The sequence below is a fragment of the Xenopus laevis genome, chromosome 6L, assembly GCF_017654675.1.
Source record: "Xenopus laevis strain J_2021 chromosome 6L, Xenopus_laevis_v10.1, whole genome shotgun sequence".
Classification (NCBI taxonomy): Eukaryota; Metazoa; Chordata; class Amphibia; order Anura; family Pipidae; genus Xenopus; species Xenopus laevis.
In genome coordinates this window covers 151,009,134-151,036,056 of record NC_054381.1, presented here as the reverse complement: position 1 = coordinate 151,036,056, position 26,923 = coordinate 151,009,134, and the positions used below count along the sequence as shown (strand labels likewise).

The 26,923-nt window shown below is 40.2% G+C and overlaps 1 protein-coding gene across 1 annotated transcript in view; it reads right to left on the bottom strand.

Moving 5' to 3' along the window:
- The window catches only part of fer1l6.L (fer-1-like family member 6 L homeolog), a 105,405-nt gene that overhangs the window by 69,846 nt on the left and 8,636 nt on the right, over positions 1–26,923 (bottom strand). The window contains exons 2-13 of the mRNA XM_041566633.1: positions 16,944–17,026; positions 15,385–15,514; positions 13,605–13,659; positions 12,111–12,242; positions 10,954–11,016; positions 9,974–10,052; positions 8,267–8,423; positions 3,319–3,505; positions 2,165–2,357; positions 1,569–1,918; positions 931–1,039; positions 378–561 (exon numbers count right to left, since the gene is read on the bottom strand). Of these exons, the coding sequence (XP_041422567.1) occupies positions 378–561; positions 931–1,039; positions 1,569–1,918; positions 2,165–2,357; positions 3,319–3,505; positions 8,267–8,423; positions 9,974–10,052; positions 10,954–11,016; positions 12,111–12,242; positions 13,605–13,659; positions 15,385–15,514; positions 16,944–17,026 (1,722 nt within the window). The remainder of the gene's footprint in view (positions 1–377; positions 562–930; positions 1,040–1,568; positions 1,919–2,164; positions 2,358–3,318; positions 3,506–8,266; positions 8,424–9,973; positions 10,053–10,953; positions 11,017–12,110; positions 12,243–13,604; positions 13,660–15,384; positions 15,515–16,943; positions 17,027–26,923) is intronic.

Here is a 26,923-nt window from a genome sequence, read left to right as displayed (position 1 = left end):
GCTAAAAGTTAATTTAAAGGAAAACAACCCTTATATACCTGCACACTTATCCCTATACATGTTCCCGGGCATTCTATTATATCCATATATTCGTTATATTAGATCCATATCTCAGGGTAACTAAGTTACCTAAACTGCCTGTTACAGGACCATGGATAAATTAGTTATTTTCTCATCAATTTCCATAAGAGAATAGAGGAATGCCATATAGATTGATAACTATTTAATTAATTCATAATTTAGTGCTATTTTGTATACATTGCCCAAATAAAGTGCATCATATATTGAAAGTCATATGTTTTGATATTATTTGCTGTGGTGCTTTGCACTAATAAATGTTTAACGTGAGTTACTCTACATTTGAAGCATTTTGTTACCTGTTTCCTTCTGTGATCAAGGGTTTCTCTGGAGTTGTCACTGATTTAAATGATAAAGAGACTTCTGGTGCAGCTTCTCCTTCATCTGGGTGAAGCAATGGAGCACCTTCTCCATCCTCATGTTCTGGGGATTTCTTTTTCGCTCCAGAATGTGACACCCCATCCAGAACATTTCCATAATTACCTGTGGATATTATTTTTGTATGTAACTACAGCAAGCGAACATACTACATGTCCCCCCATTAAAGTCACCATACGTTGGACAACTTTGGGGTTGTACAATTGGTTGGTCGAGGGGAGAAATGGTTAGATATTGTGCATACATGGAGATGGCCAAATAGTATTGCTGTGTGTCTTTTGGCCCAAACAAGTAGAATTACTGAAGCACCTTCTGCCCACTGGGACAGACCCAATGGAATCCAATAAGATGATCTGCTAAAACACCTCACCCCCAGAGGTCCCACAAAATTGGGGAAACTTCCTAACAACCCCTATGTAGGTATGGTCGCCTTAAAGACCTGCTATACAGGTACACACGCAGAATAGTTCTTACCTACAGAACACTCAAAGCTTATACCCTTATCTCCAATCTTCCTGTCAATCAACGTTGCTTCAAAAAATGATCCGAAGAGGAGAAAATCTTCAGACTTTTCTTCCTGAAACTGAGAAGACAATTCCTGTTGCTTAGTTTCTTCGCCCATTCCAGGCACTGGGGCCACAAAGATATTGTGTGGCCCTGTCTAAAGTTATTTGCTCAGTATGGTACAAGATTAATAACAATGTCTCACATTGTACCTTTAAAGGAGCAATATACTCCAAGTTGAGCCAAATAGATAAGGTTTGTGTTGCAAATGTGTTATTATTATTCTTTTTATATAAAAAAATCTCTATTTTTTCATTTGTAAAAAAACAAGCCCATCCCTTCCCCAGTTGTTGTCTGCGTCTCAGGCTTACAGATAAGGAGCAGTTCATTAAGAGTTTTGAATGTAACTAAACATTTGATTGATTGGTTTTTCCTCCCACAGTTGCTATGAAGAACCAATATGGTAGAACCAAGTGTAAAATTCAAGTATATGTATTACATGTTGAACAAGGTGCTTGTTGCTTTTTTTTTGGTTTTCTATTAACCTATGGAATACAAGCCATTACAACATTAGAGATAAAAGCAGCAAATTGCTTTATAACACTAACCTCTGTAGGCACATCAAAGGGTTCAACTTCCACTTGGATAGAGTTTGTTTTATCGGCGGCTGATGTTTGTTTAGCATCTTCTGAACCCTTCTCTCCTTTCTCTTTTCCTGAGCCTTTGGAAGACTTGGAATCTTTAAGAGGAAGCTTCATATCCTTGATAACTTTAGAAAATTTAGATTCATGTGCTCCTCCGGATAGAATCTCAACAGCAATTTCTATTAAAATGCGTCCTCTAAATGAGACACCTTCCCCGTGACCTTCATTAAGTTCTTGGTGGTCTTCCATTAATGATGTGTTACGGGGGGAACCATAAAGATTGATCCAAGCAGGCCCAAATGTAGGAAGAAACCCTTAGGACAAAGTAGATAATGAACTGGTAAACGTGGATCTTTGTAGTTAGGCATTTCTCAGTTTAACCTGCTAACTTATTTGGGGGCAGGAAGAACTAACAATGGGATTGACATGCAATGCTGGAACAGAATAAACTATTTGGAATCAGATAAGTAGAATAGGTGGTTACACCTACATGACTTACTTTTTGGCCTACCTAGAAAAACAATCACTGATTATGGATAGTCCAGTGTCAAAGAAATTACCTTTGTCACCATCTTGCTCATCAGAAATCTTTTTGAGGTCTATGAAATGAGTAGCCAGAGCCACATCATTCATGCTCCCCTCATCCCAGACTTGGATTTTCACCCTTCGACACAGAGGAGGAAACATTTCCTTGAATACAATCTGCTCATGCCACACCGGGTCTGCACAGTTCTTCTGGGCAGTGGTTCGGCCCTGAATTAAAACACAGAACTGTTATTTACTTAAACTCTTTAAATAAAAAGATGTCAGCTATTAGCAATTTACTAAAGAAGAGATAATCTTAGGTTAAGTCCGGAATAAGAGAACCATTAAAACCATTGAGAAACTAGTATTAAGAGTAGCACCTATGTACAGCTTACTCTAGCCATACACAGGTTAACATGATGGTAGCTTGAGGCAGGGAAGACTTCAGTGAAGATGAGATAACCTTGTGGAAAGATGTACACCTCAGTGGAAGTCAAGGAGGATCCATAGAATGAGGACTATGAGTAGAACCCATGGACAGCTTACTCTAGCCACACACAGGTTCACATGATGAAAGCCTAACGCAGGTAAGGCTTCAGTGAAGATGAAATGATTTTGGGGAAAGAGGTACACCTCAATGGAAATTAAGGAAGAGTCCTAGAGTAAGGACTATGAATAGCAAGCAATGACAGCTTACTTTAGCCATACACAGGTTAACATGATTGAAGCCTGAGGCAGTGAGGCTTCAGTGAAGATAAGATGACCTTGTGGAAAGACGACACCTCAGTGGGAGCCAAGGAGGATTTATAGAATAAGGACTATGAGTAGAACCTATGGACACCTTACTCTAGCTATACATAGGTTGACGTGATGGAAGCCTAAAGCAGGGAAGGCTTCAGTGAAGATGAAATGACCTTGGGGAAAGAGGTACACCTCAACGGAAGTCAAGGAGGAGTCCTAGAATAAGGACTATGAGTAGCACACAATGACAGCTTACTCTAACCATACACAGGGTAACATGATTGAATCCTGAGGCAGGGAAGACTTCAGTGAAGATGAAATGACCTTGGGGAAAGAGGTACACTTTGATGGAAGTTAAGGAGGAGTTCTCAAATAAGGACTATGGGTAGTACACAAGGATAGTTTACTCTAGGAGTGTATGATTGATTAATATATCATATAATTTTACCATTTGACCTGCAAACATGATCACCACATAAGGATCCACAAGGTCTTTGCTGTCTCCAATGAAAGCCTTGGTAACATTGGCCATGATGCTGGAATTCATCTTGGGGAGGCCTTCTGCTCTGTAGATGCGAACATAGAACCTGGCCCATGGTCTTTCTGATGGAAACCCTTTAGGAATCAGCAGGTTCCTGAGTTAAATAGCAAAATAAGAGAAAATGTTACAAACCCTGGTGGATTAAGCCATAATGTTCATAATGTTCTTTTTAAAGCACATTCAAGTTCCATCTGTTCCTATATGTATGAGACAGCTCTAGAGAGGGTTTAGACTAGAAATTAGAGAATAAAGGTCCCAGGCCGGGGGGGGGGCTGTTATTAATTGTAATTCTACACTAGCTGGAGGGCCACAGGTTGGGTATGATGGGCCCTTTGATAATAGGGTTGATGCCTGCAAACATCCATTTTTTTAAAAGGATAAGTAAACCTTTAAAATAAGTGACTGTAAAATTAAAGGGATACTGTCATGGAAATTTTTTTTTCTCAAAATGAATCAGTTAATAGTGCTGCTCCAGCAGAATTCTGCACTGAAATCCATTTCTCAAAAGAGCAAACAGATATTTTTATATTCAATTTTGAAATCTGACATGGGGCTAGACATATTGTCAATTTCCCAGCTGCCCCAAGTCATGTGACTTGTGCTCTGATAAACTTCAATCACTCTTTACTGCTGTACTGCAAGTTGGAGTGATATCACCCCCCTCCCTCCCCCCCAGCAGCCAAACAAAAGAACAATGGGAAGGTAACCAGATAGCAGCTCCCTAACACAAGATAACAGCTGCCTGGTAGATATAAGAACAACACTCAATAGTAAAAACCCATGTCTCACTGAGACACATTCAGTTACATTGAGAAGGAAAAACAGCAGCCTGCCAGAAAGCATTTCTCTCCTAAAGTGCAGGCACAAGTCACATGACCAGGGGCAGCTGGGAAATTGACAAAATGTCTAGCCCCATGTCAGATTTCAAAATTGAATATAAAAAATCTGTTTGCTCTTTTGAGAAATGGATTTCAGTGCAGAATTCTGCTGGAGCAGCACTATTAACTGATGCGTTTTGAAAAAAACATGTTTTCCGATGACAGGATCCCTTTAATGAGGGGGCTATTCTAAGCACTTTTGCAATGTAGATTCATTATTTATTTATTTTTAATTCCAAGATATTAAAGGATACATGTACTGTTAACAATTAAAAAAATTAGAAACCTTTCTCAAATCTTTCCTAACCAGAAGAACATCAGAGCAGCCTCTTTCTCCTGACAACTTCCTTGACTACTTGGTGGTCAGACTGGTCAGAAAATGACCAGCAGGTGGCGCTGCTGTAACAAAATTCATTGATGTTAAAAGCACATGTAACCTTTAATAACTTGGAATTAAAAATAAATAAATAAGGTTTACTTATGCTTTAAAGAACAGCCCCAAATGATCCCATTATCCCTTATTAGTTTTTATGGTTGTCAGTTGGTTGTCAGATCATTGGCAGTTTGTTTTGTGACTCTGTGATACATGTTCTGACATTAGATTTCTCTGTCCTGTTCCTGCTCTTAAACAAGAAAAATGTATGTGATGCACAGCCATCGGCATTACCGGAAATGAGCAGGGAAATAATAAAGGAACAGAACTTCTAGATATTTTTCATACAAGAAACAGCCTCAGCCCTTTGCATTAAAAATGAAACAGGATTTTGCCTTGAGTGCCAATATGTTACATCTTCTTTTCATCTCTGTACAGAAATGCCATTATAAGTTCCAGAAATACACAGCACCTAATGGAAATAAATACTAATACAATCGTAGTTTCCTTTATTTCGAGGACAGTTTCCTATTTTTCATATATTTAGAACCATGTTGTGAGCTAAATGGGGCCAGATTAAAGGATAAAAAAACCTTAAACATAATTAATGTGTAAGTCATTGAACCCCTGGGTAATAGTGATCACAATGTTATATCATTTAATGTCTGGTGCAAAAAACAAATATATACTGGGGCAACAAAAACCATGAATTTCGGAAAAGCTCATTTTAGTGTCTTGAGGGCTGCCCTACAGAGCATTGATTGGGGCAGTATGTTTTCAGCTAAAAACACAGAACAGAAATGGTTGTCATCTAAAATGTTTTTCAATCATTATTGTTCTCAATTTATTCCCTTAAGGAGTAAATGTAGAAGCACTAAGAATCATCCTATGTGGCTTAACATAGAAGTAAAGAAGTTAATAGGAAAGAAGAGAAGACCATTTGAATACTACAAATCTGTTGGGACAGAAGCAGCATTTAATGAATAGAAACACTGTAATAAATGTTGTAAATCAGCAATCCAGGAGGCAAAAAAAAGAAGAGTTAATTGCGGTAGAGGTGAAAACTAAGCCTAAAAAGTTTTTTAAATATATAAATAGTAAAAAGATGCAGGTTGAGAGTGTGCCTCCATTAAATAATGGTACCAGTATGATTGTAACATATAGAGAAAAGGCAAATGTGCTAAATCAGTTCTTTTCTTCAGGGTATACAATAGAGGAGTCTGAGTTCCCAGGCTCACTTTATAGCTGCACTAATGGCTCAGCTCAATCTAGTCAGTGGCTGACTCAGGATATGATTCATAAAGCTTTAATAAAAATTTATGTAAACAAGGCTCCAGGGCCTGATGGCATACACCCCCGGGTTCTAAGAGAGCTTAGTTCAGTTTTAGACCAGCCCCTATTTCTGATTTTCTCTGATTTGCTTTCATCTGGTATGGTGCCTATGGATTGGAGAAAAGCTGATGTTATTCCAATATTTAAAAAGGGATAACGATCTCTTTTTGGTCTCCATCACTCAAACAGGACATTATTGTATTAGAGAGGGTACAGAGAAGGGCAACTAAGCTGGTAAAAGGTATGGAAAATCTTAGCTATGAGGAAAGACTGGCCAAATTGGGGATGTTCACGCTGGAGAAGAGGCGCTTGATAATGATAACTATGTATAAATATATAAGGGGATCAAATAATAATCTCTCTAATGCTTTATTCTAATGCTTTCTTTCCAGCTGACACAAGGTCACCCATTCCGATTAGAAGAAAAGAGGTTCAGGCTAAATATTGGGAAGGGGTTTGTTACAGTGAGAGCTGTGAAGATGTGGAATTGTCTCCCTGAATCAGTGGTACAGGCTGATACATTAGATAGGTATAAGAAGGGGTTGGATGGTGTTTAGCAAGTGAGGGAATACAGGGATATGGGAAATAGCTCATAGTACAAATTGATCCAGGGACTGGTCCCATTGCCATTTTGGAGTCAGGAGGGAATTTTTTCCCACCAAGTAGTCAAGAAAGTTGTCAGGAGAAAGAAAGTGGCTGCTCTGATGTATTTCTAGTTAGGAAAAATTTGAGAAAGGTTTGAGGCAAATTGGAGAGGCTTCCAATTTGCCTTCCTCTGGATCAACTAGCAGGCAGATTAAAAAAAACAAACAAAAAGGTTGAAGTAAATGTAAAATTGATGAGAGTGCTGTTCTAGTCACTTTTGCAATGTACTTTATTATTTTTTTTTTAATTCCAAGGTTTTAAAGGATACATGTACTGTTAACATCAATGGGTTTTGTTACAACAGCGCCACCTGCTGGTCATTTTCTGACCAGTCTGACCACCAAGTAGTCAAGGAAGTTGTCAGGAGAAAGAAAGAGGCTGCTCTGATGTTTTTCTGCTTAGGAAAACAAATAGAAACCTTTCTCAAATTTTTCCTAACCAGAAGAATATCAGAGCAATGCATTTCAAAATGCATTGATGTTAACAATAAATGTAAGCTTTAATAGCTTGGAATTAAAAAAAATAATAAAGTACATTGCAAAAGTGATTAGAATAGCACCCTCATTAATTTTACATTCACATATGTTTAAGGTTTACTTATCCTTTAAATATTGTCTGACAAAGGGCACAAGGAAGACAATATGCCAGCTCCCACGCATATGTATAAATACACTTATACAGAGAAGGAGTGTTCTGTGGACTCTGCATGCTATACCCAGCTATTGTACTGTGTATGGGAAACAATATATCAGCTCCTGTCCATGTGTATAAATGGCAATATCCATGGAAGGAATATTCTGTGCACACAGTAAGGCAGTTCCTACGTATGTGTATATGAGTACATATAGTGAGAAAGAAGGCTCTGTGGGCACAATAAGCTGTACAGGTATGGAATCTGTTATCCAAAAACCCGTTATCCAGAAAGCTCAGAATTACGGTATGGCTGTCTCCCATAGACTCCATTTTATCCAAATAATCCAAGTTTTTTTTTTTTTAAAAAAAAAACTTCTTTTTTTCTCTGTAATAATAAAATAGTACCCTGTACGGGTATAGCATCCAATATCTCTAAACCAGAAAGCTCCAAATGACGGGAAGGCCCTCTCCAATAGTCTCCACTTTAATCAAATACGTCAAAAATGTAAAAATGATTTCCTTTTTCTGTGTAATAATAAAACTGTAGTTTGTATGTGATCCCAACTAAGATAGAATTAATCCTTATTGGAAGCAAAACCAGCCTATTGGGTTTATTTAATGTTTATTAAATGATTTTCTAGTAGACTTAAGGTATGGATCCAAATTACGGAAAGATCCCTTATCCGGAAAACCCCAGGTCCTGAGCATTCTGGATAACAGCTCCCATACCCAAACTATTTCTGTATTTTCCTATGTTTGGGCACATTAGTAGCCGATACACAGAGCTGCCTGTGCGCAACCAAAAGGGCAAACATCTCCCCCTCCCAACACACAACATGATTTTTGAGATTATAAAGTAAAGTTATTTCATTATAAACAAGTTCCAGTGAATTGGCAGAAGCAGCCCGGGGTCATTGGTCTTTTCGGATGAACAACGCTGTTTTCTTTTGACCCTCATTTCCCCCAGAACAAATGGAAGCAGCAGGTAAATTACTTTTCGATCTGTTCTTCTGCGTCGCTGATTTTCTGAGAGGACTGAATGGAGTCGCCCTTCCCGGCCACACTGATGTCACACTTCAGGTAGCCTTTAACTCCAGTCCTGATATCACTGGGGTCTGTCAGCAAAGCCCACTTGTCACAGAACTGATGCCCTGTATAATGACAAATAGAATATCACTAGCCCGTCCCTCCCCCCTGTATCTTTATACTCTTTATTTATATTCCTAGCCAGTGTGTGTACATATTTATACACCATATATACTGTATACTATAACAGAACAGCCTGGAGCAGAGTCACACTGGGATGGTGGGACACTGGGAAAAGAACCAAGTGGGACCCCCTGGCCCTCAGGGGCCCCACCAGCTTAGACCCACTGTTGTCAATACCTCCCTCCCTGACCCTGGTCACAACCGCAAAATGGAAAAAGGTGCTCGCGGGGGAGGCCTGGAGGCACAATAAATCCATTAAATACACAATTACAGAGATTAAAGGGGTGGTTCACCTTTAAGTAAACTTTTAGGGCAGAGACACACATTACTATTTCGGGAGATTAGTCGCCCAACGGGCAAATAATCTCCACCAAACTGCCTTCCCGTCGGCTAGAATGTAAATCGCCGGCGGGATGGCACTCGGAACGCTTCGACTTTCCAAAGTTGCGTGAAGTTTCCTCGTGAGGCGTTTTCGGAAAACAAAGAGTTCCGAGTGCCATCCCACAGGCGATTTATATTCTAGCCGTCGGGAAGGCAGTTTGGGGAGATTAGTCGCCTGAAGAAGAAGTGATTTGTCGATGGGTAACTAATCTCCCGAAATAGCAGCTTGTGTCTCTGCCCTTTGTATGTTAGAATGGTCAGTTCTATTTTTTTTATAGTTTTTTTATTGTTTGCCTTTTTCCTCTGACTTTCTCTGACTTTCTTCAGCTTTCCAATGGGGGTCACTGACCCCATCTAGAAAAAATCTCTGTAAGGCTACAAATGTATTGTTATTGCTATTTTTTATTACTCATCTTTCTATTCAGATCTTCTCCTATTCATATTCCAGTAAAATAAAAGCATGGTTGCTAGGGGAATTCGAACCATAGCAATCAAATTGTTGCAAACAGGAGAGCTGCTGAATAAAAAGTTAAATAACCTAAAAAAACACAAATAATAAAAAATGAAAACCAATTGCATATTGTCTAAGAATATCACTCCCTACATCATAAGGTAACTCAAAGGTAAACAGTCTCTTTAAGGTGTTAAGATACACAGGGGGGAAAAAAAGCTTTTGTTCAGCAGAGCTTACAATCTCCTATTTGTACCTGTATTACCCACTCACTTCTCATATATGACTCTCCAGGGGGAGCAGACCCGATGGCAGCAGGATTGGGACAGAATGGGGGGCCAGGACTGTTCCCCAAAGGTTGCAGTGGAGGACCACAAATATATTATACTTGGGGGCTGAGGGATACAGAGAAATAAATACCCCAATAACATTTGGTGCCTAAGGCATGATGACATGGCTGGAGGCCACTGAAGTAGATTATCTAAGGGCCAAGAGAATGAGGCCTGGCACCCTTAGTAAAGCCTTGGTTCCTACTTGCATGAGGAATTTCACTGTGTCTGCATCTGGTTGCTAGGCTGATGGACACTAGCAACCAACTTGGGATTTTTTTTTTATTGCCAGAATAAACAATAGATGACCCACTCCCTCTCCCCTGCTTACCTGGCTCGTTATATACTGTTCCCAAATCCACTCGAAATGAACCAATTAAAATGCTTCCCAGAAGTTTGTTGTGCATCACCTGTTGGCCACAAAGCAGTGCAACGTCAGTGCAAAATAAATATAAATTCTAAATATACTGCAATCGCTCTTTCTTTCATTTAATGACACTTTTCTCTAAACTGTCCAATAAAAAAACTTCTGCCGTCTTACTGCAGCCCCTTTACAGATTGACTCATTTGAAAGTTATTTGTAATGTAATTCCGCTTGGAAGCAGTATTTTTCTTTCTATTCCCTGTTTAGGACCCTTGAAACCGTGTAGCAGATGTCTCCTCCAGTTCTCCTTCAGGTCTGCTGGATTCTGTTTCAGGAGTCAGAACCAGCAGTGCAGAGAATGCAGAACAGCCAGACTGTCAGTAGCAATGATAGGTTCACATGACATTAAAGTCATTGACATTTTGTAATGGATATGGGAAAGTCATGAGAGGGGACTGTATGGCAGTGATGTGTTCATGGGTTTTCTGTACTCCAAAGAAGTGTGCAGAGGCCTGTGGCAATTCAGCATGAAGGGCGGTGTGCAAAGTTGAAGATGGTGAATTGCACCTTTTTTTTGCACTTTGCACCCTGTCCTGCATGCAGAAATGATCCCTGGGAAGTTTGCTTTCATTGGAGCTGCCATGTTGCTGAAATTCACAGTTCTCAATTGCTGCTTGTCTCCAGCTCATATAGTGAGGCTCATTGATAAATTGTGGCCAAATTTGCATCTGGCCAGTTACCCATAGCGTGATTAGCTTTTTTCAGTCAGCTGCAGGTTGAACAATGACAGTTATCATCTGATTGGTTGCTATGGGTTACTGCCCCGGTGCAGATTTGCCCAGTGTTTATAAATGAGCCCTGATTCTTTTGGATGTCATTTTAATGACATTTGACGATGAGGGGGAGGTCGACAGCCGTGCGGAGACCTGTGTGTGCGATGTACTTACAGACAGTCTGATGATTTTATCAAAGAGCTGCTCCCGTTGTCCAATAAAGTCAAACACAAAGTACTGCAAGAAAGACAAGAATATATGATATTGTGCTACCCACACAGGCAACTCCATACAAAGAAGTAATCATTTGTCATTAGCACAGAACAAAATCATCATTTAATTGCTACGACATGTCCCTGCCTAATCATGTAAAGAAATCTCTTGAGCTGACAACAATCTGCAGCCTCTGGTTTAGTAGCATTGCTCTCATTCTGTCCTCATAACTGGGCCGGGAGTTCAATGACCCTGATTTACCTGGTATATTATTAAAGTATGATGTAGAGAGTGATATTTTGAGATAATTTGCAATTGTTTTTCATTTTTTAGTCGTCTTTGAGTTATTTAGCTTTTTATTCAGCAGTTCTCCAGTTTGCAATGTCAGAAATCTGGTTGCTGGGGTCCAAATCGCCCTAGCAACCATGCACTGGTTTGAATAAGAGACTGGAATATGAATAGGAGAGGCCTGAATAAAAAAATGTATAATAAAAAGTAGCAATAACAGTACATTTGGAGCCTTAAGGCCCCCATACACGAGCAGATAAAAGCTGCTGACAGACCAAGTTGGCAGCTTATTGGCCCGTGTGTGGGGCCATCTGACAGGCGTCCCCAATTGATATCTGGCCGAAAGTCAGGCAGGGTAAAAAATCCTCTCGGATCGCAGCTGCATCTGTTCATTGTTGCGGTCCCCGATCCCACTACCCGTACTGTCTCCATTCTGATTCGAACATTGGGCCCTAGGGATTAGCCCAATATCGCCTACCTCACTGTCGGCATATCGGGGAGAGATCTACTTGTTTTGCGACATTGCCAAACGAGCGGATCTCCCTGTGTATGGCCACCTTTACAGAGAATTCGTTTTGTAGACGGGGTCATTGACCCCCATTTGAAAGCTGGGAAGAGTCAGAAAAAGAAGGCAAATAATCCGAAAACTATAAAAAATAAATAGGAAAACCAACTAAAAAGTTGCTTAGATTTGGCTATTCTATACTAAAAGTTAACTCTAAGGTGAACCACCTTCAGGGATTGCCAGGGGCCCTATCTCTTTTACTCCAGCCCTTGTCAGTAGAATGAAAGCAGAACAGCCCTTCCCAGCCCCAGGGCTTCCCACTCACCTCATTGTAGAAAGGAGCGTTGGTTCCTTCTTTCACCGTCGTTTGCTTTTTGTCATCCCCGATCTCAATGATCACAATGGGATCTATGTTTTCCCCAATCAGCTGCCGGGCCTCAGTGATTGTTATGGCAATCTGCAGGGGAAATGAAAACACGACTAATTGCAATGAATATACCAGTGTGTGCCCATTGTCTATATACCACATGAACAAGAAGTAGCGGCAGTGTAGCTTGCCCCATAGACAACACTGAAACCTAATTGTATAAACTGCAGGTATCACAAGGGCAAGCATCAGGCACCTAGGGTTTCCCAGTAAATCTAATACATTTAAATTCCAGTCCTAAAATTCCCTGACTAGCCCATATATACACAGGGCATCACAAATCATATAGAAAAGTAATGCAGGATTAATTTAATATAATTGTTACAAGATTAATTTATAATAATTTTAATAGCTTGTGTTTTTCACCAATAGACACATCTAAGCATTTGTCTCCATTGGGTATTTAAGTGGGTGAAGTTGGCATGTTCTGTCATTGAGATCTTTCCGGCTGTTGGGAATCTCACCCTTGTACAGACCACAGTGCCAGAGCTTTGATATAATGTTGTTAAGGTTCAGGGTGAGAACCCCAGCACCTACTTCATCCCTGTTCCCCCAAAGCAGATTAATAGTGATGGGCGAATGTATTCACCAGACGCGAATTTGCGGTGAAATTCTGCGTTTTGCCGCCGGCAAATAAATTCGCTAAATTGCAGCAAAAATTCTAAGGTTTTTTGACCCCGGCGACAACTCCGACACTTAAAGGGCATGTAAAGGCAAAAACATAAAATCCGATTTTTACTTTCTTTAATGAAAAAGAAACCTATTTCCAATATACTTTAATAAAATATGTGTACCGTGTTTATAAGAAACCTGACTGTATGCAGTGAAATTCTCCCTTCATTTACTGTTGTGGATAGGAATTGTCAGACAGTCCCTAACTGCTGAGCAGGGAAACAATCATACTTATGAACAGCAGGGGGAGCCCCCGCCTTACTTCCCAGCCATGCAGAACTCAAGCAGCTTTGTTTATGATGATCCCTAAGCAGCCCAGACCACACTGAGCATGTGCACAGTCTTGGTCTTGCAAAGATGTTTAACAAAGTTACAAGATGGTGACCCCCTGTAGCCGACTTTGAAAGCATAAATCATTTGTTTGATTAGGCTTGTGGTGCAGTAAGTTCATGTTTATATTTAGTACACAAAATACAGCATTTCTAGCCTTATTCTATTTTAGACTTTACATGCCCTTTAAACTCACGGCCATTAATGCAATTGGACAAAATAGGCGTGCGGCAAATTGTCACCAGTGCCGGAATTCGTGTTTCGCTAACTTGTCACCGTTTCGTGAACTTCGAAAGAAATTGGCAAATTGGGACAAATTCGCCCATCACTACTGATTAAACAAATGGGACACATACCTGGAACAGTTGTTATGTATTACTACGGACTTACCTGGTAGGTTTGGATTTTGGTTTCTCCTTCGTGGATCTTGGGCACCAGCTTGGCTCTAATGGATCAAAAACAGAGATTTTAATTTTACGAGAAGTTGACTGTGATTCTAATACACTTTCTCAGGGTCCCATTACAAACTAAACAATGTTGCTCCCTTGTGTGCCCAGCACAGTGTACCTGGGAGAAGGAGGGTCTATTATTTCTGCATGAATAAAAAGGAAGCAAATGCCCTCACTAGTGATGGGCAAATTTGTCCCATTTCGCTTCACCAAATAATTAGCGAAACGCCGAATAATTTGCAAAACGCATTGAAGTCAATGGGTGTCAAAATTATTTTGTCAAGTTTGCCTCCCGCGACAAGTTTTATACGCACGCCTATTTTGTCCAAATGCATTAAAGTCAATGGGCATCCAAATAATTTTGACGAGCAACAATTTTTATGAGTGCGCCCAAATAGTTTGCCAGCGAATTTATCGTTGGTGGCAAAACGCGTAAATTCGCCGTGAATTCGCACATGCCGAATTTATTCACCATCACTAGCCCTGACATAAAATTTACCAACAATCCCAGCTGCCCCCTCCATGGCTATTTTATATATTTATATCAGTAGTAAGTGAGAGATAAACATTGGAAAGTAAATATATCATTCTATATGTGAGATTTGTATTATATAGATTGATTTTTAGACTCTTGTGAGCAGGGCCCTATGATTCTTTTTATTTTTTAAACGGGTGGTTCACTTTCAGTTAACTTGTAGTATGGCCAATTCTAATTCTAATTCTTCATGCACTCATCATTATTTATTTATTCTAGTTTTTGAATTATTTGCCTTCTTCTTCTGACTCTTTCCAGTTTTCAAATAGGGGTCACTGACCCCATCTAAAAAACAAATGCTCTGTAAGGTCCAAATGTATTGCTATTGCTACTTTATATGACTCAACCTATCATCCTATTCATATGCCAGTCTCTAATTCTAATGAATGCATGGTTGCTAGGATAATTTGAACCCTAGCAACCAGATGGCTGAAATTGCAAACTGGAGAGCTGCTGAATAAAAGGCTAAATAACTCAAAAACCACAAATAATAAAAAATGAAAACCAAAAATTGCTAAAATTTCCTAAGCACTTTTACATGATTTTTTCCTATTGTTATAAGGTATTAGCACTGTGTAATTCTGCAAATATAATAAATTTCAAGCCACAGCGCCACCTACTGTTCATTTTGGCTGACTGGACACAGTGGGCAGAAAATTAATTTCATGAAAAAAGGCAGTAGTTGCAGTTTGTGCCCCAATGTGGGTCAGATATGTTTTGCTGCAACTGCAGAGTGTCAGCTCTCTTCTCAAATAGTGATGCCCTTTAATCTATTTCAGCACAGGAAACAGGTATGAGATCTGTTATCCAGAATTCCTGGGACCCAGGGTTTTCCTGATAAGGGATTTTTCCGTCATTTGGATCTCTATATGTTAAGTGTACTATAATTCATTTAAACCTGAATTAAATCCAATAGGATTGTTTTTCCCCCAGTAAGGATTAATTATATCTTAGTTTGGATCAAGTTCAAGCTACTGTTTTATTATTTCAAAGAAATTACATGAAATACTTTTTTACAATTAGAATTATTTGATTAAAATTGAGTCTATGGGAGATGGCCTTCCTGTAATTCGGAGATTTCTGGATAATGTGTTTCTGGCTAAGGAATCCCACACCTGTATCATAAATAATATATCTTGATAATTATAGTTATTAGGTGGAAAGAATGAAGGAAAAGCACCGATACCTTTTCTTTTGCATATAGTAAGAAAGGGAGGAGCTTGAGGCAGACAAATCAAAAAGTCTTCCATCGTCGCTGGCTCCTCCCTCAATTCCTGAGACATCACCGTGGAGACTGTCTGCATCATCAAATTTCCCTAAAACAGACCATAAAAAAAATGATTTAACTCGGTTCTGGTCTTACCTGCGTCAGCGCTCAATTCCCCTCCGAAGAGCTTAGACCCAAAAGGCAGAATGAGACCAATAAACACTTTCTTTTCATGTAGTCAAGTTGAAATGACTTTATCGGGCTCATTTAGAGGTGCTGGGCATTGGTGTGGACTTATTAATGCCATACAACAATATGCATAGGGCCCCGCCCACCCAGGCCCCACCCCAGATCCCGCCCACTCCACACCGCAATTAAAAGACCACACAGACATCAGCGCTAAAAAAGGTAACCCCCCCACACACACAAGTTATAAAAAGCTATTGATGGTCAGGGCCCCCTTATAAGTAAAAAAAAATGTGGTGCCAGGGCCCCACTTAAAAGTTTTTTTTTAAAGAATTGGTGGTCAGGGCCCCCTATAAGTTAAAAAAAAAACAATTGGCGCCAGGTCCCCCAAAGAATATTTTTTTAAAAAAACCTTGGCGCCAGGGCCCCCTTACAAGTTAAAAAAAGGGGGGCCCCATGAATATTTTTTAAAAAAACCTTGGCGCTAGGGCCCCCTTACAAGTTAAAAAAAAATTGGGGCCGCAGAAAATATTTTTTTAAAAAAAAAACTTTGGCGCCAAGGCCCCCCTTACAAGTTAAAAAAAAAATTGGGGCACTATAAAATATATTTTTTTAAAAATTGTCAGGGGCCTATAGAGTATTAAAATAAAACATTGGTGGCCAGGGGATTTAAAAAAAAAAACCCCACATTGGTGTTAGTAGAATTGAATTTGTGGCTTCAGGACTTAATTACAGCTGTTTTTGTGACATCATACAGAAGTGCATGAATGGGGTTTTTCATGCAAACAAGTGTGGACAGTAATGCAACTAAGGAGGGTCGGGCCCAGGTGCAGGCCATGTAGCCAGACTCCCCCCACCGCCCTCCGGGTGCAACCACACCCCCGGTAGTTATGCCCAGGGCCGGATTACATTGCGGCCACCCCTAGGCCCGCTGATGTTCATTGCCCAGGTCCCCACCAGGGCTAATGTCTCAGGCCCCCCCTGCTGACCCTCACCCATACAACAAAGCTCCCTCTGGACCCCCCACCTCACACGTGCTTCCCCCTCACTCTTATACCTTGCGTGACTACGCGGAGGAGTGCATTAGTGTACATTAGTGTCCAGCTGGCCAAGTCCAACCCTGATGCCTCCCTCTAAAATCCTGCCGCCCTAGGACCGGTTCTTGATGGCCCTTACACAAATCTGGGCCTGGTTACGAGATAAATGATCCTTACAACTAGGGTTGCCACCTGGCCGGTATTTACATTTTTTAATCACTACATACGGAAAGTGAAACACAGCTTCTGATTGGCTGACAGCGAGGGAACTGTATAATCTCACAGCTGCTGCAGTGTTTGCTAAGTAGGTCTTACCTTGAGCGCCCTTGTTTGCTATGGTCAGTCCCTTGTCACCTTTCTTCTTTTTCTTCAGGTGCAGCCCGGAAAATAGCCCCTTCCTAGCGAGACAAGGTTACAAGTGAGATGAGCCCTGGCACCAGTAACTAGTAGCCACCGGGCCCCTTGAACTTTTAAAATGATTTTCAAAATGAAGAAACATATAGATGCCAAGCCTTGTCTGCGTCAGATTCATGGCCTTCCAGTTGAGAACTAAAACTCCCAGCATCCTCAGTAATCGAATAGAAACAGAGCCTGCGTGGGCCCAACACGATTTAAAATATATGCCTGAATCAAATAAAGGTTTTAGCAAGTTAGCAACGAGCATCAAGGGTTCTGTTCTATTAAAGGGCATGTAAAGGCAAAAAAATAAAATCCCATTTTTACTTTCTGTAATGAAAAAGAAACCTATCTCCAAAATAGTTTAATTAAAAAATGTGTACCATTTTTATATGAAACCTGACTGTATGCAGTGAAATTCTCCCTTCATTTACTGCTGTGGATAGGAATTGTCATACGGTCCCTAACTGCTCTGCAGGGAAACAATCATACTTATGAACAGCAGGGGGAGCCCCCGCCTTACTTCCCAGCCATGCAGAACTCAAGCAGCTTTGTTTATGCTGATCCCTAAGCAGCCCAGACCACACTGAGCATGTGCACAGTCTTAGTCTTGCAAAGATGTATAACAAAGTTACAAGATGGTGACCCTCTGTAGCCAACTGTGAAAGCATAAATCATTTGTTTGATTAGGCTTGTGGTGCAGTAAGTTCATGTTTATATTTAGTATACAAAATACAGCATTTCTAGCCTTATTCTATTTTAGACTTTATATGCCCTTTAAAGGGGAACCTAAATACATATCTGCATGGAAGAATATTTAATTCTACACAGCTTTCCAACATGCACTCATTACATATTTCCAATGATTTTTAATTTTTTTTGTAAATCTCTATTGAAAGCAGCTACTGTCTGTGCTTTGCTCTTTTTCTGCACTGGTGGTTCTGACTGCATGTACCATTGATACAATGTTGCAGTAGTCAATGTTGCAGATTGAGAGAGAGAGAGAGAGGGGGGGGGGGAGAGAGAGAGAGAGAGAGATGATAGATGGATAGATAGATAGATAGATAGATAGATAGATAGATAGATAGATAGATAGATAGATAGATAGATAGATAGATAGACAGACAGACAGACAGACAGAAAGACAGACAGATAGATATATATATATATATAGAGAGAGAGAGAGTCAGACAGATAGATAGATGATAGATAGATAGATAGATAGATAGATAGATAGATAGATAGATAGATAGATAGATAGATAGATAGATATATGGATAGATAGATGATAGATAGATAGATAGAACTATAGAAATACATAATAATAGTAAGAATAATAATATAGATAGATAGACAGACAGATATATGATAGATAGATAGATAGATAGATAGATAACTATATAAATACATAATAATAATAATAATAATAATAATATGGATAGATAGACAGACAGATATATGAGCACCAAGAGAAGCAATGTAATAGGGATCATTGGGTCTGTATTAATGTTCATTTTTGCCCTAAACACCAGTGCCCCCTGGTGCCCATGTGAACTGCTAAAGTCACAAGTTTTATCTCCATGGGCTTTAAGAGGTCAATACTGCACCATTATCACTGCTGTGCTGACCCCTGTATCATTGGTCAATGAGTCCTTCTATTTATATTTTTCAGGTTCTTATTTATGTTTTCTATTCTATACATTAGGCTTCCTATGGGAAAAGTGACAGCCCTAATAGTAACATACTGGCACATAAGCTTTCTTTTATTTTCCTAAACAGCTATTGGATATCAGTTTTTGACACAAAAATGTAACCTTATCTCTCTCTTCCTGCACCCATTTTTGCTGTTTTAGGTTTTTTTTTTTTTTTTTGGTGATTGTCATTATTTTCAAGATTTCACAAAGCAGTCGGGTTGTTCTTCATTTGTCTCCTGTAGTGAAGGGACATGTCCCTGCTGTTTCTGGCCCTTTTTACTGCTGTGTCAGGAGATGATAAAGGAGGGAGCCTTGAGCAGTCGGCTTGGCCCAAAGAATTATGGGCTCAGAGACTCATCAAAGGACACAATAAAGCATGGAATTAATTCAGCTTTGACCTTGTGAGCTTAAACCCCTATTTATAACATGAAAATGTAGTAGGTTAAGGGAGTGGTTCACCTTTAAGTTAATTTTTAGTATGTTATAGAATGGCCAGTTCTTAGCAAAAAAAATTTTGGACTTCATTTTATACTTTTTTTTAATTATCTGCTTCCCTCTTCTGACTCTTTTTCAAATGAGACTCACTGACCCAGGCAGCCGAACATCTATTGCTCTTTGAGGCTACAATTTTATTGTTAGTTATTACTTAGCTTTCTATTCAGGCCTCACCTATTCCTGTCTTTCATTCAAACCGCTGCCTGGTTGTTAGGGTTATTTGGACCCTAGCAACCAGATGGCCGAAATTGCAAACTGGAGAGCTGCTGAATTAAAAGCTAACAAAAAAATCACAAATAATAGAAAATTAAACCAAATGCAAATTGTCGAAGGATATCCCTCTCTACATCATACTAAAAGTTAAATCAAAAGTGAACAACACGTCAGTGGATTCTTGAGGATTCTGGGAGATTTTTTGAGGATTCTGGGAGATTTTTGAGGATTCTGGGAGATTTTTGAGGATTCTGGCAGATGCAATTCATAATTTTCCCATAGCAGTAGCAGATTAGTGGAAATGTAAAAGTAGAATTGTCTCTTAAACAGAGAGTTAGGGGCAGATGTATTAAGGGTTGAATATCGAGGGTTAATTAACCCTCGATATTCGACTGGCGAATTAAAATCCTTCGACTTCGAATATCGAAGTCGAAGGATTTTGCACAATTCGTTCGATCGAATGATCGAAGGAATAATCGTTCGATCGAACGATTAAATCCTTCTAATCGAATCCATCGATCGAAGGATTATCCTTCGATCAGAAAAAACTTCCCCATAGGCTAACATGGACTTCGGTAGCTTTTAGGTGGCGAACTAGGGGGTCGAAGTTTTTTCTTAAAGAGACAGTACTTCGACTATCGAATGGTCGAATAGTTGAACAATTTTTAGTTCGAATCCTTTGATTCGAAGTCGAAATCGTAGTCGAAGGTCGAAGTAGCCCGTTTGATGGTCGAAGTAGCCAAAAAAACACTTCGAAATTTCCTCTATTCCTTCACTCGAATTTAGTGAATCGGCCCCTTAATGTTGATAAATTATTAATATTTAATACATTTATATCACAGACTGGGGCGGAGCAAGGGGCGGGGCTGGAGTGTAAGAGGGAGTGGTCATGGTGTACAAGGGCTTTGCCAAAACCATCACAGATTTAATTCCTAGGATTCTGATGTCTCTGTCTAGCATAATTTAATCCTAATTGTTATATGGTTATAATAAGAACCCCCACACAGGAAATACATCCCAGTAGGGTGACCAAGATTTTGCAGACGGCAAGTAGATTTCTTCCACCTTTTATTTTCTAGGGGGTACATTATAACATAATTCGGGGAAAGAGCATTTTTAGGGGGGTATCAATTTATCATGCCCCAACATTTAAATTTAAAGTAACTAAGATTTACTAAAAGTGCTAAATTGCACCTGTGCTGTTACCCATCGCAGCCAGATAGATGCTTTCATTTTCTAACCTACAATAGACTGATAAAATGCAGTTGCTCATTGGTTGCTATGAACACTTGGCACTCACACTATCTAGCACCTACGTCTGTAAATGAGCCCTTGTAATTGTATGTGACACAGGGTTAATATGGTCTGGGTTAGATAAGGTGAGTGTATGTGTTTATGTGTGTGAGTGTGCTACACTGTGGTGTATGTGAGTGTACACAAGGAGGTGTCACATGTCTTACGCTTCTCTCCTTTAACAAACACTAGAATGTTACTAGTATCTCACATTTCTACTAATGAAAAAGCACTTTACTCACTGAATTCTGTCTTTTCAAGCTATGAATTTCAAAAGCCGCCTCATTGTTTTGGTCAGGGACCCCGGAACCAGAAAGATACTACAGAAAGAGCCTATATTTTTGGGTAATGGCCATCAGACTTCCGTAATGTGCCAAATCCATAGTTTTCCTGAATACTTCCTAGAATATTTTGACAATTACAAACTCTAATCCAAACCCTGCTCTGTGAATACAAATCAAAGTTGCCCCATCTTCTGACATCTTTTGTGTGTCAGTGGCACTGCACATGCTCAGTGGGCCCTGGGCTGCTAAATTTAGGGATTGTTGGAAATGGTCAAAACAATAGCAGAAAGTGTGTATATATATTTATACACTGAGGGGCAGATTTACATAGGGTCGAATATCGAGGGTTAACTAACCCTCAACATTCGACTGCTGAATTTAAATCCTTCGACTTCGAATATCGAAGTCAAAGGATTTAGTGCAAATAGTTCGATCGAACGTACGAACAAAAAATCGTTTGATCGAACGATTAAATCCTTCGAATTGTCCGATTCCAAGGATTTTAATCCATCGATCGAACGATTTTTCTTCGACCTAAAAAACATTAAAAAGCCTATGGGGACCTTCCATGGAAAATTGCTTGTTGGAGCACTTTTGCAATTTAAATGGACTATATTTTTTTCTAGTTGTCAGCTGCTAATATAATGAATTTGATGACTGGACGCAGTCAGGTGAAAATGAAGTTAAAGGGATCCTGTCATCGGAAAACATGTTCAAAACGCATCAGTTAACAGTGCTACTATTCAATTCTGAAATCTGACATGGGGCTAGACATTTTATCAATTTCCCAGCTGCCCCTGGTCATGTGACTTGTGCCTGCACTTTAGGGGAGAAATGCTTTCTGGCAGGCTGCTGTTTTTCCTTCTCAATGTTACTGAATGTGTCTCAGTGGGACATGGGTTTTTACTATTGAGTGTTAGGGAGCTGCTATCTGGTTACCTTCCCATTGTTCTTTTGTTTGGCTGCTGGGGGGGAAAGGGAGGGGATGATATCACTCCAAATTGCAGTACAGCAGTAAAGAGTGATTGAAGTTTATCAGAGCACATGTCACATGACTTGGGGCAGCTGGGAAATGGACAATATGCCAGATTTCAAAACTGAATACAAAAAAATCTGTTGTGCTCCTTTGAGAAATGGATTTCAGTGCAGAATTCTGCTGGAGCAGCACCATTAACTGATTCATTTTGAAAAAAATTTTTTTCTCATGACGGTATCCCTTTAATGAGAAAAGCAACATCTTGTGATGTTGCTCTGGTTAGAACTGACCAGACAAACGTCAGAAGACTCTTCTCCGCTCATTAAAACAGTTTTTTTTAATAGATGATGTAAATATTTGAGATTTGAGTTAGTAAATTGTAAGTCTTTTCTGTTTGTTCATTGGGTGCAGATCTTACAGCCTCCTAGCGCTATTAGCTGTATTTATATCTAATCAAAATCTGCTACAACATCCGATTTGCAGAGCAACTTTGCATTAGGAATTCTGAGAGGCTTAGAAACCAACTAATAAACATCTGCTACAACATGAGCTGCTGAACCAGTCCTACAAATAACAACACAAAATAACACACTTCATCCTGACACATAATGTATTTTCATTTGTACAGGAGATCCACTTACAACAAATGGGCTTAAACCACAGGTTGTCGCTTTGCGCCACAATATGCAAATGTATTTATGGCTACATTAGAGAAGGAATTTTTTTATCATCCATTAAACCAATGGTTTACCTCCGAAAACAGTTTGCTACTTGACCAAGGGCTTGGCATCCAGTCAACCCCCCCCCCCAAAAAAAATAAAATTGTTGCATCCCCAATGCAAATGAAACTAAGGGTATCTCAAACTGTTTTTCCTATAGGTAGGTCCATTAGGTAAGTCGGCCACACATGAGCCTCTCTGCAGGACATCCAAACAACCATGTAGAAAGTAAGCTGAGCAAACATACTACAATATGGCTAAACACTTTTATAGACAAACCTATGAAAAAGCCCTGTACCTGTGTGGCCAGAATTAGCCTTTTAGTTATGGTTATTGAATCTTGTAGTAGAAAAACCCTGTACAGTCATACGGGCAAATTCACTAAGTTCGGGAAATGCGCTAGCGATGCCTTCGCCGCACCTCGCCAGACGAAGTTTCACCAGGCCGCCGCTAAAATCCGAAGTTGCGCTCAGGGAGGCGAAAGTTAGCGAAGTTTCACTAGTGTTACTTTGGAGCCAAGTTAAAGTACAATGGACGTATATGTAGCAGCAAATACATTACACTACACAAGCCTGGGAAACCTTCATAAATAAAACAGAAATTATATTTCGCCCTATACATGTGCCCACTGTATAGTTTAGGTGCCAAATGTTAGGAAATGTAGTGGAGAAGTGGAGGGTACTAGTGATGGGCGAATTTATTCGCCAGGCGCGAATTCGCGCGTTTCGCCGCCAGCGAATAAATTCGCAAAACGCCCGTGAAAATTCGCGGCAAAAATTCGCCGGCGGCAAAAAAAAATTTTCACGAACAAACGGGCGCCGGAATCAAAAACGAGACGCCGGCGCAGTTTCGCTAATTTTTTGCCATTTCGCGCGAAATTCGCGATTTTTTCGTCGAAACGGCGCAAATTCGCCCATCACTAGAGGGTACCCCCAAAAATCTTTTTCAGCCTATCACCCTTAAAAAAGTAAAACGCCAGCGTTTTTTGGGACTTAGAAAAAATTTCAACTTTTTTTGGAGCAATCCCTATCTACTCTATTGCACTTCGCTTGGTCTAAAGTGGCGAAGGCAACTCTGGATAAAGAGGTAACATTCAGTAAAATGGGCACGTTAGTGAATTAGCATAGTTACGTCCCTTCGCCATAGCGCAACTTCGCCTGACGTAAGAGTTTGCCAGCACCCGTTAGTAAATCAGCAAAGTAACGAAATGACTTCACGCTGGCGAATTTCCGCTAGCGTTAGCCATTTCGCCTTTAAGTAAATTTGCCCCATAGTCTTTGCACTCTCACAATATGAAGTCAGAGATCATAATAGAAAGTGCTTGAGATTATATCACCTCTAGGATTAACACAGATATTGCTACGCTTTACACTGGGAGGGGAATTATGGGATAACAATAGGGAGATGTAGGGTTCTCCATCATTTCACTTCCAACTTGCCCATTCTTGGTAATGCTTTGTGGGTCAATGGTTTTTGCTTGTATACGGTACAAACAAATATGCACACACACTCAACTAGTGGCCAGCAACAGGTCGGGTACCTTTGAGTAACTTGCAGGTTGTGGGTAGGATTCAGGTTCTCGGATCTGCAGGTTGAGCTGTGGGTCTTCTATAGCAAGATTTACTCCTTTACACATTTTTTTTATGATTTTTTTCTGTCCCCTACCCACTTCTAAATCTGAGGATGTCACTTCCAGTTTGAGGGACACTCTGTTTAATGGTGGTCAGTGGATTGGGTTGCAGATAAGGCAGTTGCAGGTCGGTAACGGGTTCAAGAGGGTAAAAATGTGGATTGTGGGTTTCAAAATTGTGACTTTTCCCAAGCACTTTATAGTCTATATAGTGCCTGGGGAGTTGAAACATCTGCTGGAGGTAGTGAGACCAACATGCTGAGTCAAAAAATATGCAGAAAGTACATTGTGTTACCTTTCCAACATCTCACAGCATTCTATAATACTCCTACCTTCCATGCTCATTTTATCTTCTTAGAGCCCACAGTTATAGGGACTCATAATGGGTAAGTCTGACCAGAAGAAAATAGACAGTTTTGCAAATCATTGTACCTTTACCCATGATGATTTGCAAGATGATGGCACCTCTCCATTCCCAGCCTTTTCAACACTTTCCTCTCTAGAACAGATGGTGCATCAGGTCCCGGAGGAGGAACAAGCTGCCCATTCCTTCCTATGAGCCATTGCAGACTAAGGAGAAGCTCTTGTTTTCAAAATGGCAACCACCAAAGACACCCTTACACAAAATAGTACACAATGACATATTGCTACTTCTCTGCAGTATTCATTCAGAATCATTCTGTGGGACTGCAGCACCAAGACCAAGAGTCCCACACCAAAAGTCCTGAAGAATGTTGTGCAACCTGCTCAATGTTAGCTAGAACAACTTAAGGAGGACTTAATTCAAATGACATACCACTCTCAGGATCTCATACATAGGCAGCTTTGATCCAATCTGAAGATAATTTGCAAAAGTGTCTATGGCCTGAGCACTTTGTATAGCACTTGTATATCAAGTGCCAGACAGAAAACCAACTCCTGGATCTTTTCCTCCTCCAATGGTCCTTACTAGTTAGGAGAAGGTGCTGTAACTGTCGGATAGTATGTATAGACATGAAAGGGGAAGGCAAGTGTGTGTATAGTAAGAGAAGATGGTGGGGATGTAACCTTTGGATAATGTTTATTTATAGTAAGACAGTACAGCATCAGTAACACCTTATATCAGGGTTGTAAGTAACTAGAACACCCCACAGGTACTTTCCTTTAGACCCACCACCACAAACAAATTCCTGAACCTAAAACTTAGGAGAAAAACGCAACTGCCACTGAACCTTCAATGATCTAGTTGGTTTGCAGAACTCCCTGATACTACAGCACTACCTTTCACATGGACCCCTATATGTGCCTCATATTTCTGCAATGAGAGCTCAACATTCCTTTAATCCCTGGACAAGACTCTCTTCTGAGTCTGGAAGCAAAGGCAAGAAGTACTCACTTTTGGCTCTGGGGACTCTCCATAGGATCCATGGTGCTGAGGAGTGCTAGCTAGAGAGGAGCATCTGACGGCTGCAAGTTCTCAAAGCCCAGAGTGTTTAATGAAGGCTTTGGTGCCCTGTGAGATGGGACTTATTAGCTATACAAACACAGGCAGATATGTTGGACCTGAAATCCCAGCAGTGTAAATAATGGCTTTCTTCACTGTAGGTTATTTATTCAAGTCACTGCCTATTGTCCCATATTTGTAACAATGAACCAGTTTAATAATTGTACATTCTAATATATGGTGACATTTAGATTCTTTTGTGCTGTTCCAGGTTCAACCCTTGACCAAACGGATATAGTATTTAAGCGTGCAAGAAGAGTTGAAATTGGAGGTCCTTAGTGCTCAGTCAGAAGCTCCGTCTGGGGTGGGTGCAACCACAAAGGTGTCCTGAGGTACAACTGGACTTGGTCTGCTTGATGCTGATTTTCCTGAAATGTGCAAATCCTGAATTGGACAAACATTCATGTGATGTTACAGGGGAGGCATGACATCAAGCAAAAGGTAAGTAGAAGAGTGGAGGATGATATTTAAACTGCAACTGTCCATAGGGTTGGTAGAAGATCTCACTTTCCACCATTTTAATTTATAATCTGGCCAATGGAAGACATTGTTTCATGTAAATTAGGTTGAATAGGGCTGCCAGTGCTGCAGATGTCATGGACAACCGCAGGGAGGACCATCCTTTCATCCAAGATCAAGTCAAAAACTACTTTTTGTGCAAAACACAATGCTCCTGTGGATCATATCATTTGGACACGGAAGCCATACAAACTTTTTAGGGTCCATTCTCTCATGTGGCCCATCTCCCAGAGTCAACTTCACGCCGATCGCCCTCCTGTGTATGCTGGATGTTATTGGGTCCATGCTGGATGGAGAGTTGAAGGTCTGGGTGGGGGAGCGGAAGGTCTGGGTGGGGGAGCGGGCCTGGGCACAATGGTGGAATCCCGTCAACCCAGTCCGACACTGTTCTGCCAATCTATCTGACCAAATAGATTCCAGGATTCTATAGAGTGCAACCAAATGCAACAGAACATGTATGCAGGGGTTTTTAAAGGTGCTGAGCTTTAGTCTGCCACCCGTGTGAAGCCAAATCTACACACCTGCCCATATGACCAATAAGAGTGCACCTTTCCATTGTATTACAGAAGCTGAGCTTCACTAAGGAAGTGTTT